The 17793-nt window shown below is 40.5% G+C and overlaps 1 protein-coding gene across 1 annotated transcript in view; it reads left to right on the top strand.

Annotated features, from left to right (window-relative positions):
- Positions 1-14435: 14435 nt before the first annotated feature.
- Positions 14436-17793, top strand: part of GPCPD1 (glycerophosphocholine phosphodiesterase 1) — a gene marked incomplete in the record, with an annotated part of 43549 nt that continues 40191 nt past the window's right edge. The window contains 2 exon segments of the mRNA XM_072409657.1: positions 14436-14555; positions 14746-14813. Coding sequence (XP_072265758.1) covers positions 14521-14555; positions 14746-14813 — 103 coding nt within the window.

Raw genomic sequence — 17793 nt, forward strand, 5'->3', positions numbered from 1 at the left:
AAAACAACAATTACCAAGGAAGTAAAACATTTACAGGAAAGCAAAGAATGATGAAAAGAAGCACCCTGACTTCACAGATAGATCACTGCCTGTCACAAATAAACAATGGTGTCAGAGGACCCATTTGAATGCTGTGAAAATCCAAAAAAAGGATCAAGTACATATTGCATATTATAGGTTAAACTGAGTTTAATAATCTGTAGAAGGATTTCAGGTAAGAAGCTGCTAGCTACCTTTGGTCCTGGATGTCAGCAAATGTGTGTGGCAGCCAAACTATTTCAAGTTTAAGATCCCTAAAACTGATTGTGGGTTTTAATTTGAAAACGACATCCAGAGATATGAAAAGTTTCCATGCCCTTCAAAGTAGTTGTAGACGACATGCCACACTGCTGTTCAAATTTTAATCAGCTGATATTTCAAAGCATTTGTTACAAGATTAAAAAAAACATTATTTCAGCCATGGAGTAGAGGAACTAATTTCAAACGCTGCAGGAAGGCACTTTTCAATTTTAATCCCCTGTTTTTGGCCAAGTTTCAAAAGCAAAAGAGTTATTTTTACTCCTAATAAAAATAAAAAGTTATTCCTTTGTGCATGTAGCATTTACCCGCACAGGAGCCAAATTATTTTTGGGTCTCTCTCCCTTGATGGAGTACAAACTTACAGGCTCAGTAAGTCTAGGGGCTTTATTGAATGTTAAAGAGCAAGAGGGGTAAGTATTAGAAGCCATGCTCTCCCCAATCATCCCTTTCTTAAGGGAACTCCACTAAACTTTAGTCTGCCTCTGCGGATAGCATGACTCAGTGCTCAAAGTTGGCTTGTTTATTCCCAGCGTCATTAAAGTAGACCCACTCCTGACAGTCTTGGAGCATAAGCAACTTTGGGATCTTGTCCTTAAGAATCACTAGGCTTTCCTTCTCCGAGTGTGTGGCAAATCCTTCTTCAAGCCCTATACAAACCCAAGCCATAAAGCTAGCTAGGCCGGGTCCTGAATGGGCTAAGCCACTGGCTTTGGCTAACTAGGCCACACAGAGCTGTATAGTTAAAATTTATGACTGCACTTATTTATGGCAGGCATATGCCCTGCAGCAGTATGCATAAATAGGCACTCTAGCTAGTAGCTTGCCTTAACCCTAGCCAACCTTAAGGGCAAATGCGTCCCCTAAATGAATTATAGCCCAATCCTATTCATTCTGGGGTAAGTACTTGCTGGGTTAGCTAACATTGGGTAACTGGTATTTTTCAGAGCTCTATTTTGGAAGAAGAAAAAATTACCTGGAGCAGGTATGTGCAGAGGCCACCCATTCCTCCTTACGGTGCAGGGACACAACAACAGCAAGTAAACAAGAAACAAACTTATATCACATCTACTACATCACTTTGGGGGTCCTTCACACTATGGGGTTGCTTTACTAAAGAAATGTATACTTTTCACTTGCAAGGGGTAATTCTTACCTAACTCTTAAAAACAGGCTTTTTCCTTGCACATGATTGTAAGTTTGAAGACAGCAGTACTTCAGCTTTTTTACTAAGCTTAGTGAAATATTACTAGCTAAGGGTAGTTTGCATTGCTATGTGAAAGGCTAATATTTCTTTAGAAAAACAAACCGTAAGAAAGTGCACTGCACCTCACTTGTGTGTGATAAGCAGGAATATCAGATATGGCATGGAAAATTATGTCTGACATTGTTGCTATATGTGTTGTGGTTTGGTTCATTGCTTCAACTCAATGCTGTACACATTTCTTTTTGTTTTTGTAATATAATAAATGTGGGAGGTACAGATAACAGGTAGCAGCACAGGGGGATGTGCTTTGCTGCGTTTCACGGTTTTCTGAACAGCAGCCACATCCTTTATAGTGTGAACACAGTCTTATCAGTGCTTGCAGAAATCACGGTGTAATCGGGTGTGGATGGCTGAAATTCATCATTGGGCTGCAGATGTATCCTGACTACATAAACAGACCGTTGTCAGTAGTCACAGATGATTCATAGTGTTGGGATATGTGACTGCATCCCAGTCATTACTTTTTCTAACATTTTGGTACATATTCTGCACAGCAGTAGGTGGACTATAGATGTGTGGTGGGGGAACCAGATAACATAATAGAGAAATGGCCTATATCATAATATATTAATATATCAGTGCTCTCTGAACCATTACAAAGTGAATGTATTTCCCTTGCTATGATAAGCTTTCTTTTCACTTCCGGTTGAGTCTACAGGAAATAAATGAAGGGAAGTATCCTCAGTACAAAGAGAAAAAAGCTTGATGGGTTACAATACTAATTCATTGTGTTCAAAACTTAAAAATGGGTTTAGATTTTTAAAACAATTACAACTTAACTTTACTGGTGAAAAGCCCTTGATCCCTCCACAAACTAAGCCCAGTGAATCCCACACAGTTCCAGTTACTTTCTCCTTTTTGGTGTGGACGGAACAGCGGATGCAGCCACTTTTTTTTCTCTTTACCGGGTTCTTCTCACGTCACCAAATCTCACACTGCCCAGCCGTAAGATCAGATGACTCCTCTTTCTGAAAATGCAACAAAAATGTGCCAATCTCACAGTACATTCGTGCAAGTGAAGAGTGAAATCCCCTTATAACGCATGCTTGATATTGAGCATGTTCAGAAGGAGCAGCCCACAGCTTCTTAGGATATGTGATGTGTAGGGGTGTAGTCATAAAAAAAGAAGAGGGGGCACGGTACTGTCCATGGCGAGCGCACATGCGCATCATTGTTATGTAAACATGCCCGTCCCACTACACCCCTGCCTATTTGTCACTCAAAGGGGAAAGCACTTCCCATGATACCAGAACCCGCTCACTCTCCCATCGCAGGTGTGAGCTTGTGATGTGAGAGTGGGCAGGTTGTGTTTAAAGAGACAACCCGCCCACCCCCCAAAGCCTGCAATTCTACTCGGAGACATGTATTCTTCTCCTGACCCCGTGGGGGCAGGTGGACCGGCCAGAGCCGTGGACCACCAACGAATTCTTTGCAAAATAAGAGTGGGCACACCAGCCCATTCCCAAAAAAAGTGAGAGCACAGCATTCCCACCCTTGATCCCCACTACACCCCTGGTGATGTATGTATACCAGGAGGCTGCTGGTTTCCCCTTTAGTCTTATGGCTACATCAAGATAGCCACCTCTTTTACATAATGTTAAAAATGTGGTGATAGGTCAATTTTAGGTGACCATTATGCATTTCCCTGTAAAAGATCAGGGGTTCTATTTATTAATCATTGAATCTGACATAAAAGAAATGTTCCCAGCAAGGTGCATCTTCCAGGTACATGTCAAATTCTCTGCTTCATAACCAGATCCTAAATCTCTTTGTATCCCAATCAATCTCATCATTCCTTATCCTGGGACAGAATGTTGACACCCTTAAGTAGGGTGAACCTTCAAGGCAGGATTAACAGGTATTATTCAAGGGAAAAGGGCACAAAATTACATTTATCCTTTTTTCCCTAACCTAACTCAACATTCCTATCCACAGGTGCATTCATAAAGTGATCCAATGTCCACGGTTCTTTGTTTGCTTACAATCATCAGGGCAAGTCTTCACTGTCCTGGTTGTCTCTGCGCTTCAATGCCCCATAGACTTTTATAGGGCTGTGTCCTGCGATCTGAACAGTCCAATAGTAATCCATGGGACTGTAATATGCAGGTGTGGTCAGGACAGTAAAGACTTGTGGCCCTGGAAGAGTTCTCAGACAAAAGAAGGGCCTCTGTCCATGGTTTGGGCCAGCAGAGGAGAGCCTAGGCAGCTGTGGGAGTGAGGGGTAAGTTAGGTATTTCTTGCAGTAGGAATAGGGAGGCACTGCAATAGAAAAATCATTTGGCTGGAGTTTAGCTTTAAGGGGACAAATATAAACCCTCTAAGCCTACATATTTATGAAAATTTTAATGAATGAATATATTTTCATATTCTTGCATAAGCGTATTCATAACAGGTTTCCTTTTAAGTGTGAACTACAGTTTCTTGCATGCCTTCCAAAGCAGAATAATAATATGCACAGCATGATCCTTACAGGAATCTGTGCCATATTTGTTCTGGCTTCAAATCTCTGCTAGCTGCATAATCTTGGAAGAAATGTGCTTATTTTGGCATTAACAAGAGAATGTTATATAAATCTGAGTTTGCTTAACACAAAAACAACAGAATGCGTAAATCTTCCACACACAATAAGTATTTTAAATGTGACCTTTTCGTTGTTGGAAAGGGCAGAAATATGTTGGCAAGGTGTTGCACTGCCTACCTGTAATTAGTTATGCAGAAAAATACTGATTCTATCTGTACACTGCTGGATTAGTGGTTTAGATAAAGCACATTTTTACTAAAGGAGTTTTTCATTCTACAATACACCAGCTGGAGTTACCGGGTAATTCTTTCTTACAGGAACATGGGGAGGCGGGGAGGTCTCTGCTCCCTCAGGACATTTATAAAAGTCCCAATAAGTAAAGAATAGTAGCTTGACATGGTGGCAGTGATGGTGGGGTTCTTCTTACAAACAGGTACTAACCCTCCACTTTGTCCTAAATAGGCAACCCTATCACTACAGGATCAAAAGCACAATTAAACCACCCTATAAAGAAAGGTTTGTATATTTACTTTTTGGGTGGCCCTTATCTTAACACTTGGCTGAGTTGCAGATCTGTGACTGCTGCAGGTATCAGACATTCCAGGTTTGGTTTTCAGAAATAAATATGCCCAAAACTTTGATAAAGGGGTTTTCTTATTCACATGTAATACCCCAGCTGTTAATGACTCTTCTTTGTAGGTACACAAGGGAACAAGGGAAGGGGGTGAGGTTGGATAGTCTCTGCTCCCATCCTAGTGGTAAATGTGTTCATAAATACAAGGTCTGTCTACTAAATAAAGTAGTGTTTCTAATTCTTAAACAAAGCAGTGAGAACAGATTATGAGCACTAACTGAGCATGAATGTTTAAAGTTCCCCAAATATGCAGAACAGACAATGGCACTCTGACATTTAGTTTGTTGTCGATCACCGTTTAATGCAGTTGTGTTTCCCCTCATATGCTGAAATCATGAGAAGTATAAAAGTTGAGCAATTTGATATTTTTGGTAAAATTTCACACCAGAGCAAAAAAGTTCCACAAGCATATTTGAGCTGACATTCTACAGGGACTTGGACCTTTTTTTAAAAAGTCATCACTTGAAAACCAGGATCTTCTAGTATGATCCTAAAACAAAACCACAGTCACTGGAAGCCCCTTCATCACCAAAAATCAGAAGTGTGTAAAATTCATGCACATCGTGTTTTTTGACATGAAGGGTGTAATTTTGGAAGAATGTGTTCCAGAAGCAACGACAGTGAACTAACATTAATGTAAGGAAGTTTTGACAAAGCTAAAAGAGTCAGGAAAAGATGGCTGGAAATGTGGGAAAATGGTTTCATTCTTCATCAGGACAATACTCTCACACAGCACTCTCACACAGTCTCACACAGCACTTTTTGTGACCAACAAACACATTACTATGCTGAAACATCCTCCATATTCACCAGATTTGGCACCTTGTGACTTTTTTCTTTTTCCCAAATTGAAATCAGTGCTTAAAGGAACAAGCTTTGAGTCAGTGGGATTTATTAAAGCTCTCCAAGACTGCAGGTGATCCAGCAACCCTGGAGTGAATTACTTAAGTTATTTTCTATTTTTTAGCAAATGTTTTCAATCCTGGACAAGATCTATTCCAGGTTTGCTGGATCACCCAGCTTCACCAATGAAAGTGTATCCTCTCCAGTCTTGGAGAGCGGTAATAAATCAGGCCCAATGGATGCAGTAAGGAAAAAAACATCAGGTCAACAAAAACTGATCTGCTCCACACCTTCCACCAGTGGAAAACAAGACTGCATTGGTGCTTAATTGTGAATAAAGATAATATAAGTACAATAATACAAGCGTTAGAATTGTCATATAAATAAATAATGATGAGTTGTTATTATATCAGGCTCGTTTTTTATTAAACAGACCTCATTTAGGATAGTAACCTGGCTGACCATGCTGTTTTTGGTTAGATTGTGCAACCCAGCAGCCATTCTCATCCAAGGGTCTAAGGGTTCCTCCAGAGGAAGGATGATGTGGATGATTGACCTCCCATTTGTTGGTGTCTCCATATATTTTGAGCCAATGCCACTTTTAAAACCAGCAGCATGAAGATTTAAGCAGCATCATTTTATCTTTCTTTAGGGTGATATTCAGACCACCACTGTATAGGTGAACATTCGTCCATCTGTCCACCTATGTAAGGGGCATTTTTCTCACCGACACCCAATGCATTGTTCGGAAAAAGGGTTCCTCAGGACTTGGACATATTTCAAGTGTTTCTCTGGGGTAAAAAGGTTGAGAAAGGCTGCTTTTTAACAAATCGGTGCCCCTCAATCGGGTGGAGTTTGTGAGATCCCATCATCATTTAAAGCTAATGATAAAAGGGGTAAAATCTGTGTGTGTAGATGAAAGCACCTAGGCGGTCATGCAGGGAGGAGGGAGCACAGGGAAGCGGCCCTGGTATATTGGTCATCTTTTATTGTCCAATAAATAGGTTGAAAGTAGATAAGTGACAAAGAAAGCTGTAGTCTGTAAAACTGTGGCATGTGCATAGCAAAAGAACATAAGTCACAGGTCAAAATGCAATACACACATTTTGGCAAGTAAAATATTTCATATGGATCAACTGGATCAACAAGGATCCAGTGCATCACTAAAGTGGTGGAATTTGGCAGGGGGGATCCTCTTTGGTGGGGTTTCCCCCTTTATGGTGAACGGATGATTATGGCTTCTGAGGCGATGCTGGGCGGCTAGAGGCCAAGGTGGAGATGTTGGAAAAATTAAAGTCCTGTTGGGTGCCCATTTTGCCTTCTGAGACCTGCAGCCTGGTTGTTTGGGTGTCTAACCAGGAGTATGGAGTTTGATAACATTATGGATATTGTTGTAATGGTTAGGTATTAATAAAAAGGAGGAATTAGGTTGTTGGTTAAATAAAGTAAATTGGTAAAATTAAGTAAAAATAATAATAATAATAATGGAGTGTTATGTTATGTTAATGTATGTTTGCATATCAACAGTGTAAATGTATTCATTTGTCATTTATTTATTATTGGATATTTGTTAATTACTTGAATGGTGAATTTATTTAATGGTGTTTAAATAAACGGCTGCTGGCCAGCCAATTTAAATCCTAAATTGGTGTCTGGGTATTTAATGGTGGGGGAGTGATTGGTAAGCAGGTGGGGGGTCAGGGGGAAGCGGAAGTTCTGATGGTGGTGGTGAAAGATGGGCTAGAAAGTCCGAGCTACCCTCGTCATGAGCAGTTTGTGCCTCTCAGGTCAGTTTATGTGACACCAATGATCGTTTCGGCTATTTATAATGGTGACATTCTTCTCACTGACCAGCAATTCCTACTGACAACCACACTAATATACTGCGAGCTGCGTATATAGTAATTATAAAAAGAGTTCCCTAAAGACCCAAAGGTTCTTTCAAGGTGTCCCCCTTGGTTAAAAGTATATTTAAAAGGTTGTACAGAATTACTGTCTGTTTGGAAAGTCTATTTTCCATTTTTTTCCTTGTACTGTCTACATTCCTTTCTTCTGACCCTGTACTCTGTACAGCCTAAAAATGGATCTTTGTTTTCAGGAATACAATTCCGCCTGTAGTGGTAAAATATAAATACTGTGGGTGATTCAATACAGCTAACTATAGTTTCTAGCAATGTTTTTATTGTAGCACTGTGCAGACATATTGCTGATTGGGTTGCTATAGTAACAATTAATTAAAAGTCTATTCCAGATCACATAAAGCAGAAATGACGCAAAGATATTCATATCAACAAATGAAGCAAATTCTGTTTGCTGTCTGACCTCTTTGTGAGGTAACTGACTTAGTTAATATGCATTTACTAATTCAGAGAATAGAACTCTGGATGGCTCCAATACCTCAAGTTGCATAAAAACGTTATGAAAAGCAACAGGAACACAAGCACAAATATGAGTAATATATATATTTTTATAAATGTGTTTTTACTTTAACAAAAAGTATTTTCTTTATGTTGTCAGACCACACAGAGGCTGCTGGTGATTTTGTCTGGTTGTGGCTGAACACTAGAGGGCAGCAGAGAGACTAATGTCAGCTTGCTTACTAGAAGAAAACTACATGACGCATGATTCCTTGTATTGTGTACCATGGATGGGGGTGGTACATTTGTAGTCTCAGCTGTCTACAGCGCAAGGCTGCCTACAAATGACAATGTGCAATTTTTATTGGGTCTGTGTTTTTAGAGAAGTAGAATGATAAAACAATTACCGTATTTTTCGGCGTATAAGACGCACTTTTTCTTCCCCAAAACTGGGGGGGAAAAGTGGGTGCGTCTTATACACCGAATACATGTTAAATTTTCCTCGCTCTCCTCCTGGCTGCAGCGCGTGTCTCCTCCTCCTCTGAGCGAGGAGAAGCCGACACCCGTGCCCACGCGATCCCATAAGCAGGCTGGATCAGCGAGGAGCGAGGAGAAGAAGAAGCCCACAGCATTGCGGGATCGCGGTATCGGGTGAGTATGATTTTTTGGCACAGGGTGATCAGAAGGGGATACATTGACACAGAGTGATTAGAAGGCGATACATTGACACAGAGTGATTAGAAGGCGATACATTGACACAGAGTGATTAGAAGGCGATACATTGACACAGAGTGATTTTTTGGTATTTTGTTCAGAATCTTTTTTTTCTAGATTTTTCTTGTTTAAAATTGGGAGCGTCTTATAGGCCGAAAAATACGGTATGTTTTTTTTTTTTTTACTTTGGTGATATATAAAAAGAAATAATATAGAACCAATCATGAATACCTCTTGGGCAGTCTGGTGAGCACAGCTATATCTAAAATCACTATACCTATCATTTATTCCTCATCTGTAAGTGTGTTTGTATGTATGTTGGGGTGGCAGGGCTTTTACAATCTAAACATTTTTTTATTAACGTTAAAATATATTACCCTTTATTTCTATCAAAAAGGGTCAACGAGTCTCAATGTGGTAGCATAATGCAAGGGACTGGTCCTCTTTATGGGGACATCAGGGGTTCTTAGATCACCAATGTCACCAATTGCTGATAGCAATCAAACACAGACTGTCCAATCTGCTGCTTCCCAAGCCAAAACCACTAACAAGGTCTTTCTTCCTTCACCTGACCCTGGATGAATGGGTACGCCTGGAATATCCACACAGCAATAATCATAAACTCTCATTGCGTCTCCCAATCAGCCCTTTTTATGATCATAAACTTTCCCAACTCCAACATCACCTTCAATCTCTCACCTTCTCATACTACATCCTGTTCTATTCTATTTCCCCCCCACATCCCTTTATCCCATCTTATTCTCTGCTTGCCATCATCTATCCCATTACCTTTTCAATCATCAGCTCTTGCCTATTTGACCTAAAAAGAGTGAACATTGAAATATTTTTTTTTTCAATTTTTTTTCAGTTTGCTGTTATCTACTATTATTATTATTATTATTATTAATAATAATAATATTGTCTACTATTGGTTAATTTTGGAGATGTACATTACCTGGCAGTGCTTTATATTTCTCTTTAGAACTGGTGAAATATCTGTGGTTGTGCTGGTTTTTCACACTTGTGACTATTACAAGGAGGTCCCACATTCCACATTTAATTTATTATTGCAGAAACACACAAATGGATGGAGGAATCATACTTTCCACCCAGATGGGGAGTTGGACATGCAGGAAGCTAGGGGGTGGCTGAGCCAACCAAACTTCTTCTGTATGTAATAAAACATTTTATGTGCTCAGACTCATTACCATGTATATGTCACTGGAAAAACACAAAGCTGCACCAGAGATAACAATTGTGCTTATGAATAAACCTGCACCCACTAAACAAAAAAAAAATTTGTATTATAAATATAATCCCATTATAAATAGGCACACGTCTTCTAGCTATAAAAATGTTATGATACGACTTTATAACAAAACTCATCCAATGTGCCAATGCCATGTGTTATCTGCTAGAATTCATCCAAATGGTATTTTTATGAAAATGTAAAAAATAAACATAGGAAGCAGTGATTAATTAACAGTGAGTAATTATCCCATTGATCTCCACATGAGCTTCCTAGGTATAATTTAGGCTTTTTCATTTATTCCTCCGACTTGTTCCTGTGACGTTAATCTATCTCTTGATAGCAAGGATAAGGCAATGTAATGAGTTCCAGGAACACACGTCCTCTAATGACCCTGACTATGGCAGCAAGCTACATGCTGGTATAAACATTTCAGCTCAGTGACACTGTGATGTGTTTCTCTTCCTTGACCTTAACATGGACATACTGTCACACTGTCACATGGACAAGCACTGTCAGCAAATGTTACAGGGTAGTCAGATATCCTATGTAAGCAGACCATGTATGGCCTGTTTGTAGAATCATCAAATCTACACCAAAGTTCCTTGGTATTTTTTATGATCTGTAATATAAGAAAGTAATGTTGGATTCGTCTGTACAGATCAAACTACAAATCATAAAACATAAAAATAATATCCAATAAAAAAGGACCTTGTCTGCTATAATCCTGTTTTCTATTCATGTACATGTTGGGGGAAGTTACTGTAAATCATGCATCTAGAAGAAATGATCACATATTTGCAGTTGATGTAGCAAATAGCCAATGGCAGATGTAGCCAACAGCGGGCCCCTGTGCAAAACTGAATTGGGGACCATTGTTTGCTGAATCTGGATTGTGAACTTGCTGCAGTGTGAGTGGTTGGTGAAGTACCAGCCGCCAAAAGCCATGCAGGGTTGCTTGTTCCCACCAAACCTGCCCTAAGTGTGCTGCTTTTTTACCCTGTCCCACAAAATTATATTTCAATATTTTGCAGCTTTCCATTCCTTAGACGTGGTGGCTGCATTTGTTTTCATTTTTTGCAAAGATCCTTTTCAGCAAGTAGAGAAAATACTAGTTAATCTTGCCAGACATGCCGGATCTTTGTAATGTCCTGTACAATAAACTGATAAATCAAGGAATGTTATCTTCCTTACAAGCTATCTTCTGTCTTCTTCTTGTATCTCAAATAATAGAGACAGGATTGCCCCTTGGCAAGTATTTTATAAAGCTGCATACACACAGGCAATAATTATCGTTGCAAACGAATGACCGTTCGTCCGATAATCGTTAACAAAAAAAGTGCACAACAGCGCCGATGAGGACTGTCGCTGGAAACAGACGACCATCCCGGCGGATCTGATTGGGAGACGATTGTTTGCAATCTAGTGTGTGTACGGTAGTTCAGTGATCGTGGATGGTTCTGCAGTACACTTTCTCCTTTACACGTCACTTCCTGCGTCGTTCAAACGATCATATCTAGCGTGTGTACATTATTGGGGGATTATTTTTGAACGATCGTATCGTTACAGCATGTACAGGGCTGTGCACAATACGATCGTTCAAAATAATCGTGCATAATCGTTGATCTGTTGTTCGTTTTCTAATGACAATTTTTGCACGTGTGTACCTAGCTTAAGACTGGTTGGTAAAAATGTAACTGGTTAGCAATGTTGTTATTAGGAAAAAAACATATAGCTTGATTTTTGTTTTTAGGAAAAGAGCTGGTTCAAGTAACAAGCCAAGGTCAGATTAGGGATTCAGGGTCTAAACAACCAAACCAGGGGTAATTCAAGATGCAGATCAGAAGCCAAATCTGAGTCTCAATGAGCAATCCAAGGTCATGGGTAAGGTAAAGAACAGGATAAGCTGAAGAGCACTCAGTGAAATAAATGGTGGCATTTAAATAGCCCTGCCAGTGCACAGTGCAGCTAGACAGTGTGAGCATGCACATCAGCAGTCCTACACATGCTCTTGCAATTGGTATGCTTCAGTACATTACACTTTCCTTTTTTTTTTTGGGGGGGGGGGGGGGGTAAATACCACTTTTTAATTTTTTTTAGGGATGACTAATGTTTATGTTCTCATCCTAAAGACTACTTATTTTGTTTGATGCCTCTGCACAGCCCCATCCCAGCTAACCAAAATTAACACCAACTAATCAAACACCAATGTATTAAACACATTCATTGGGATTTGCTCTGTAATGCTGAGGACCTTGCACTTGCTTCTTGTTAGCATGGCATGAAATGCGTCAAGGCAGATATTGATTGTTTAAAAACAAAGTGCAAGGTGGGAAAAACCACCTTATGTAATCTAATCAATATGGTGTCACCGTTAAGCTTTGTACACAGCTGAGATATTTGTCGTCTGAGATGAACAATTGTGTTTGTCTCAAGCAAAAATCTGATATGTATACAGCCGTCTCCTGATATTGTTCATCAACCCACCATGGATTGACGATTGACTTGATGGTAATAGAAGAGTGATGAACAATTGTCTTGGGGGGACATGAGAGTGCATTGTGGGTTGCTGCTTGCTCGTCCCCCCATCTCCATAGAACAGTATGGACCTTTGTGTACAGCACTCATTCCTTCATCAGTCACTGGAAAGATCATCACCAGCGACTGTGATCTCAAGTCAATCTGACGTCAATGGTGTCTGATGTCGGTGTATTTTTGTTCTCAGTACTGTTGGTGTGTTTTTTGTGATCTTTTCTATACAATGTATACAATATACAAAGTTAAAACTTCTGTCTTACAGGGCTATAGGCAGAAGCTTCATCCACAGCTCCAAGACTTAAACATGAGTGAAGTAATGTCATGTAGCAGGAAATGAAAAGACCCGTACACCGGGAAAAAAACATTTATAACAACAGCCATCCAATTTTCATGCTGGGATAGATAGATTAATAGATAGATAGATGGATGGCACAGTGGCTCAGAGATTAGCCCTTTGCAACACTAGGTCCCAGGTTAGAATCCCGGACAGGACATTGTCTGCATGGAGTTTGCAGGTTCTCCCCATGTTTGTTTGGATTTCCTCCGGGTACTCCAGTTTCCTCCTACATTCTAAAAACATGCAGTTAGGATAATTGGCTGCCCCCCCAAATTGACCTTAGACTGTGGTAAGGACATATGACTATGATAGGGACATTAGATCGTGGGCCTCTTTAGGGACAATTAGTGACATGATATTATACTTTGTAAAGCGCTGCGTAATATGTCGGCTCTATATAAATACTGGATAATAATATTAAAAGAATAGCAATAAGTAAATGCTGATCACATTCTGGTATATTGAGCTTGCGTTTGAATACAAAGCTGGTTCTTCTTATATTTTTATAGGACAGTGTTTCTTAACCAGGGTTCCTCCATAGATTGCTAGGGCAGCGGTCGCCAAGCAGTGCTCCCCCGAGCGGGGTCAGGAGAAGAACCCCGCTGGGGGAATGCACTGACCAGGGCCGCGGACCATGTCTCCTGTATGAGTCCCAGGCTCAGGGCGGTGGTCGGGTTGTGTCTCTGCCCACTCTCCCGTCACAGACTCAGACCTGCAATGGGGGAGTGGGCTGGTTCTGGTATCATGACGTCTATCATGATACCTGGTATCATAAAGGTATCATGACGTCACTCTGGGGGAAGTTTCTTACCCTTTGAGTGACACACGACTTCTCGCGCAAGCGCAGTCCAGAGCCAGTAAATTTAGTGGTCCGTCAGCCTGAAAAGTTTGGCGACCACTGTGCTAGAGGTTCCTTAAGCAATATGCAATATCTGCCTCTAAGGTCAGCACACAATGATCTTTTTGGCTATCTGTAAGGGTGACATTCTTCACACTGGCCAGCAATGTAAGAAGCATTCTTCCTAATGATCATCATGCTAATATACTGTGCGCTGTGGGTATAGTATTTACAATATTAGGTCCTTAAGACCTAAAAGTTATTCCATGTCCCCATGTTATAAACCTCAGGAAACACAGCTATAGGAATTGTAAATCAGTGAAAAGTATGGGATGCAAATAGCAGAAATGTTTTTTTCCTCGAGAACATGTAATATGATCAGGTGACCAAATCCAAGGCATTGGATTGCTAGAAAGGAGTAATATTGGCCAATCAGAACTTTTCCTTCTTCAGATCACATGACTAGTAATCAAACATAAAGGATCTCAGTTATGTGAACAGAACTGGAAAAAGTCTGCAGCAGCATTTTCTCCAGAATTCACTTCTCATGTGCTTCTATGAAGCTTTATTTTCCTGGAAAACCTCGTCATAAACATGTCTGGGTTATCCCAGGAAAGCAGGGCCAGCAGCCAGCTGAAACACAGTAACATCCTATTCCTCACTATCCTAACCTTCCCCAGCACAAACATCAACAAAACACTGCAGACACGCCCCTAGCAACTAATCAGCGTTCAGCTTTTCACGAGACAGACGCTCCCCATGCTATTGGTGGATGAAGGCCTGCTCTGTGATTGGCTGGTATCAAGTGACAGGCGTGGTTACGTGCCGCAGTAAGAGAATGGCAGTGTTTCTGTAGCCTGTCAGTGTTTCCGGTGCGTACTGTCTTCACCAGGATCGAGCCGGTCCAGACCGGTCTGGGTTGGTGATGAAAGGGAGCTACGTCAGTGCTTGTCTCTGCTGGTAATATGTTGTGCTGCTGATAGAATACTGCGGGAATCTGTTGTTTGGTAATATGGACTAGTCACCGTAGTGTGGGGGTTCCTTCATGTGAATGGGGTGTTTTAGGGTCACGTGGGGGTGGCAGTGGACTGTTTTGTGCTTTTATTGTACATTTGTATTCGATATCTCTGAATGATTTTCTGTTTTCCAGGGAAGAAGAAGGCTGCAGCATGGCATTTTCCCAGATTTCCTTCCAAGTCACAGGGGCAACAGAACAAGGTAAGGGCAGCGCTCACATCCTCCCCAAAAATGGCCCTGGTTCATTTTCTTCAATTTCCTGAACTTGTTTTCTCTAAATTGATCTGATTCAATCATTCATAGGATGGTAATCAGATCCAGGTATGTGTGCTTTACCTGTGGACTGACTTCTTCCTGATCTCTGTGTCCTGGTGATCGCACATGTATAGATCACGCTGCGAATTTTCCTCGTCTGCGGCGTGGTCTGGGAGGAGGACAGCTGGCCGGGGTTCGCAGTGTTTGCCGATGGTGTCTGATGTCCGTGTATTTTTGTTCTTCTGATCCTTTCCATGAGTGAAAACATCTGTCTCTTTGCTATTTAAAGTTCTCTCCGTCACTAATACCACACACAGGCTGTGTTTAGTTCCTCTGCTTTCTAGAACTTTATGTACTTGTGGAGGATGTGAATCAGGCTTTTCCATTTGTATTCTTATATCTTGGAATTTTCCTTAGTAACATGTTTATATATAATGTGTTATAAGAACTTGTTATTGTTAGGGCAGCCCAGTCATTTGGAATGGCCCAGAACGCACACATTGAGGTATCTCTCCTGATACGCCATAAATGTTCTGAAGCTGCGTAGCCTTACCGAGCGATCAAGCGGCAGCTGGCAAGCTTGCCCTCCCGCAACGCATTACCGGCTTATAAACAATTGGTGCTTGCACATTTAACAGCAGGCGGCAGTGAGCAGTTCAGTTCATAGGTTGAAAAAAGACATAAGTCCATCAAGTTCAGCCACTAGGGAAATACAACATATCCCAGATATAAAACACTATAGCTGGTCCAGAGGAAGGCAGAAAAAAACCCTGGTACAATTTCCTCCAACGGGAAAAATTCCTTTGAGATTCCACGAGGCAATCAAAAGTCACTGGTATTTTCACTTTAAAGCTTTGATCCCCAGTTATATTCTGTGCTTCTAGAAATCATCCAGCTTTTTCCTAAATCAATCTATAGTAGTTGCTGAAACTACTTCCTGAGGGAGCCAATTCCACATTTTCACAGACCTTACAGTGAAGAATCCCTTCCTTATCCCGAGTTTAAACTTTTTCTCCTCCAGACGCAAAGAGTGCCCTCTTGTCCTTTGTAATGATCTCAAAGTGAATAATGGGGAAGAGAGTTCTCTATATGGACCATTTATATATTTATACAGGGTGATCATATCCCCCCTTATATATATATATTGTGCTCCATTGCAAAAATGTGTTTTTGACAGAACACAAGGTTTTTATTTATTGCTCAGATTAAAACAATGTTTCTCAACCAGGTTTGAGAAAACCCTACGGCTGCTTTAGAAGTTATTAATATTAGTGGCAACATATAACACAGCGCTGTACAATAAATAAGGGTTTCAAATGACAGACAGAGACAGACAGTGACAAAAGGGGAGGAGTGGATCTTGCCCATAAGAGCTTACAATCAAAGAGGTGGAGGAAGTAGCACACAATAGGAGGATGATGGGAAGTTAATGAGAGGTTTAAAGAGACAGAAAACGGGTACACAAGTTTGAAAAGATGGATTTTGAGTGATCTTTTAAATGTGCAGACAGTAGAAGCAAGTCGGATAGGATGAGAAAGACGATTCCAGAGAGTCATATAGAGATTCATAGAGCTGTGCGTGTGCTGGGGTATCCTTGAGCTATGAACAATTTGTGCCCCTCGGGTCAGTTTTAATGATACCAATGATCTATATAGCTATAAACTCCTTTTGTCCTTAATTTTTCCTCCTCAACTAGTTCTAGCCAACATTTTAGTTGTGGACCCCTTTTGTTTCCTGCTTCTTAACTGTTCTTCCTGCTCAGAAACCTAAATCTTCCTAAGTGAATGTACTTGTGTGTGTAAAGCCAAAACGTTTAGTTGTACCAGATCTCCTCCTTTGTACCAGATCTCTCTGTCCCTGATTCCTCATCCCCAGATGTCCCTTTTCTTGCTCTGGAGCAGTGTTTTTCAACCAGGGTTCCTCCAGAGGTTGCTATGGGGTTCCTTGAGCAAAAAGGAACCTCTCAGGGCAGTCTAATTGACACCAATGATCTTTTGACTATCTTTAAGGGTGACATTTTTCCCACAGTCCAGCAATGTAAAAGGCATTCTTCCCACTGACCATAATATACTGTGAGCTTTGGATAAAGTAATATTATAGTAGAGGTTCCCTCAGGACATGACTTGTTTCTAAGGTTTCCCCATGTTAAAAAGGTAGAGAAACACTGGTATAGAAAATAAATCTTCTATCCTGAGAAAACCGATAATCCCCAGGTCACTTCTGTTTTTTTGTAAGATCATAGATTACAGTTCTCATAACACAGATGACGCTCTTGTTTTGCCAGCTCTTGCTGGTGGTGCTGTTTGCACCCTCTTTTCTCCCCTTCACAATAACGGAATGTCTTGATTTTGTAAATAAACTACAAAAAATTCTGGAATTGACCAAGGAGAAAGCACAGGTTGTGTAAACATCTCAGCGCTGACTGTGAGCCACAACTCTAAAATCCACAGTCAGTGAAACATGAGCAGTAGATGTGCCGCGAGGATTGTAATCTAGGAAAGCTAACAAGTGCTACTCTGAAAAGTAAAAATATATCTATCTGAAGTTCTTCTTTAAAAATAACCTACTAGTACAAGGGCAGTTGTATAAATAAGGTGCCTGCTAAAAGAATCCCAGATAGTATATTCTTTATTTGTTCTAAGAATTAATGTCAGGTTTGGGAACAATAAAAAAAATGGAACAATCATTGGAACAGTAGTGGAGGTAAATCTTCTAACAGGGACACTTGATCCAATGAGGGTTGAGGGTTTTTGGTCAGATAAAGAGGTTCCCCTTTTACTTCCCACTGTGTGGACCAGAAATAAAGGACAATCTGTCCAATGGGACACAGGCTGCAAAAAGGATTTTAATGGGGGGTGAACCGCTCATATGCTCTTTTCAAAACAAAAAAACTGGTTCTGGCATTAAAAGAAATCAAATCAATATT

Source organism: Pyxicephalus adspersus, chromosome 4 (genome assembly GCF_032062135.1).
Source record: "Pyxicephalus adspersus chromosome 4, UCB_Pads_2.0, whole genome shotgun sequence".
NCBI lineage: Eukaryota > Metazoa > Chordata > Amphibia > Anura > Pyxicephalidae > Pyxicephalus > Pyxicephalus adspersus.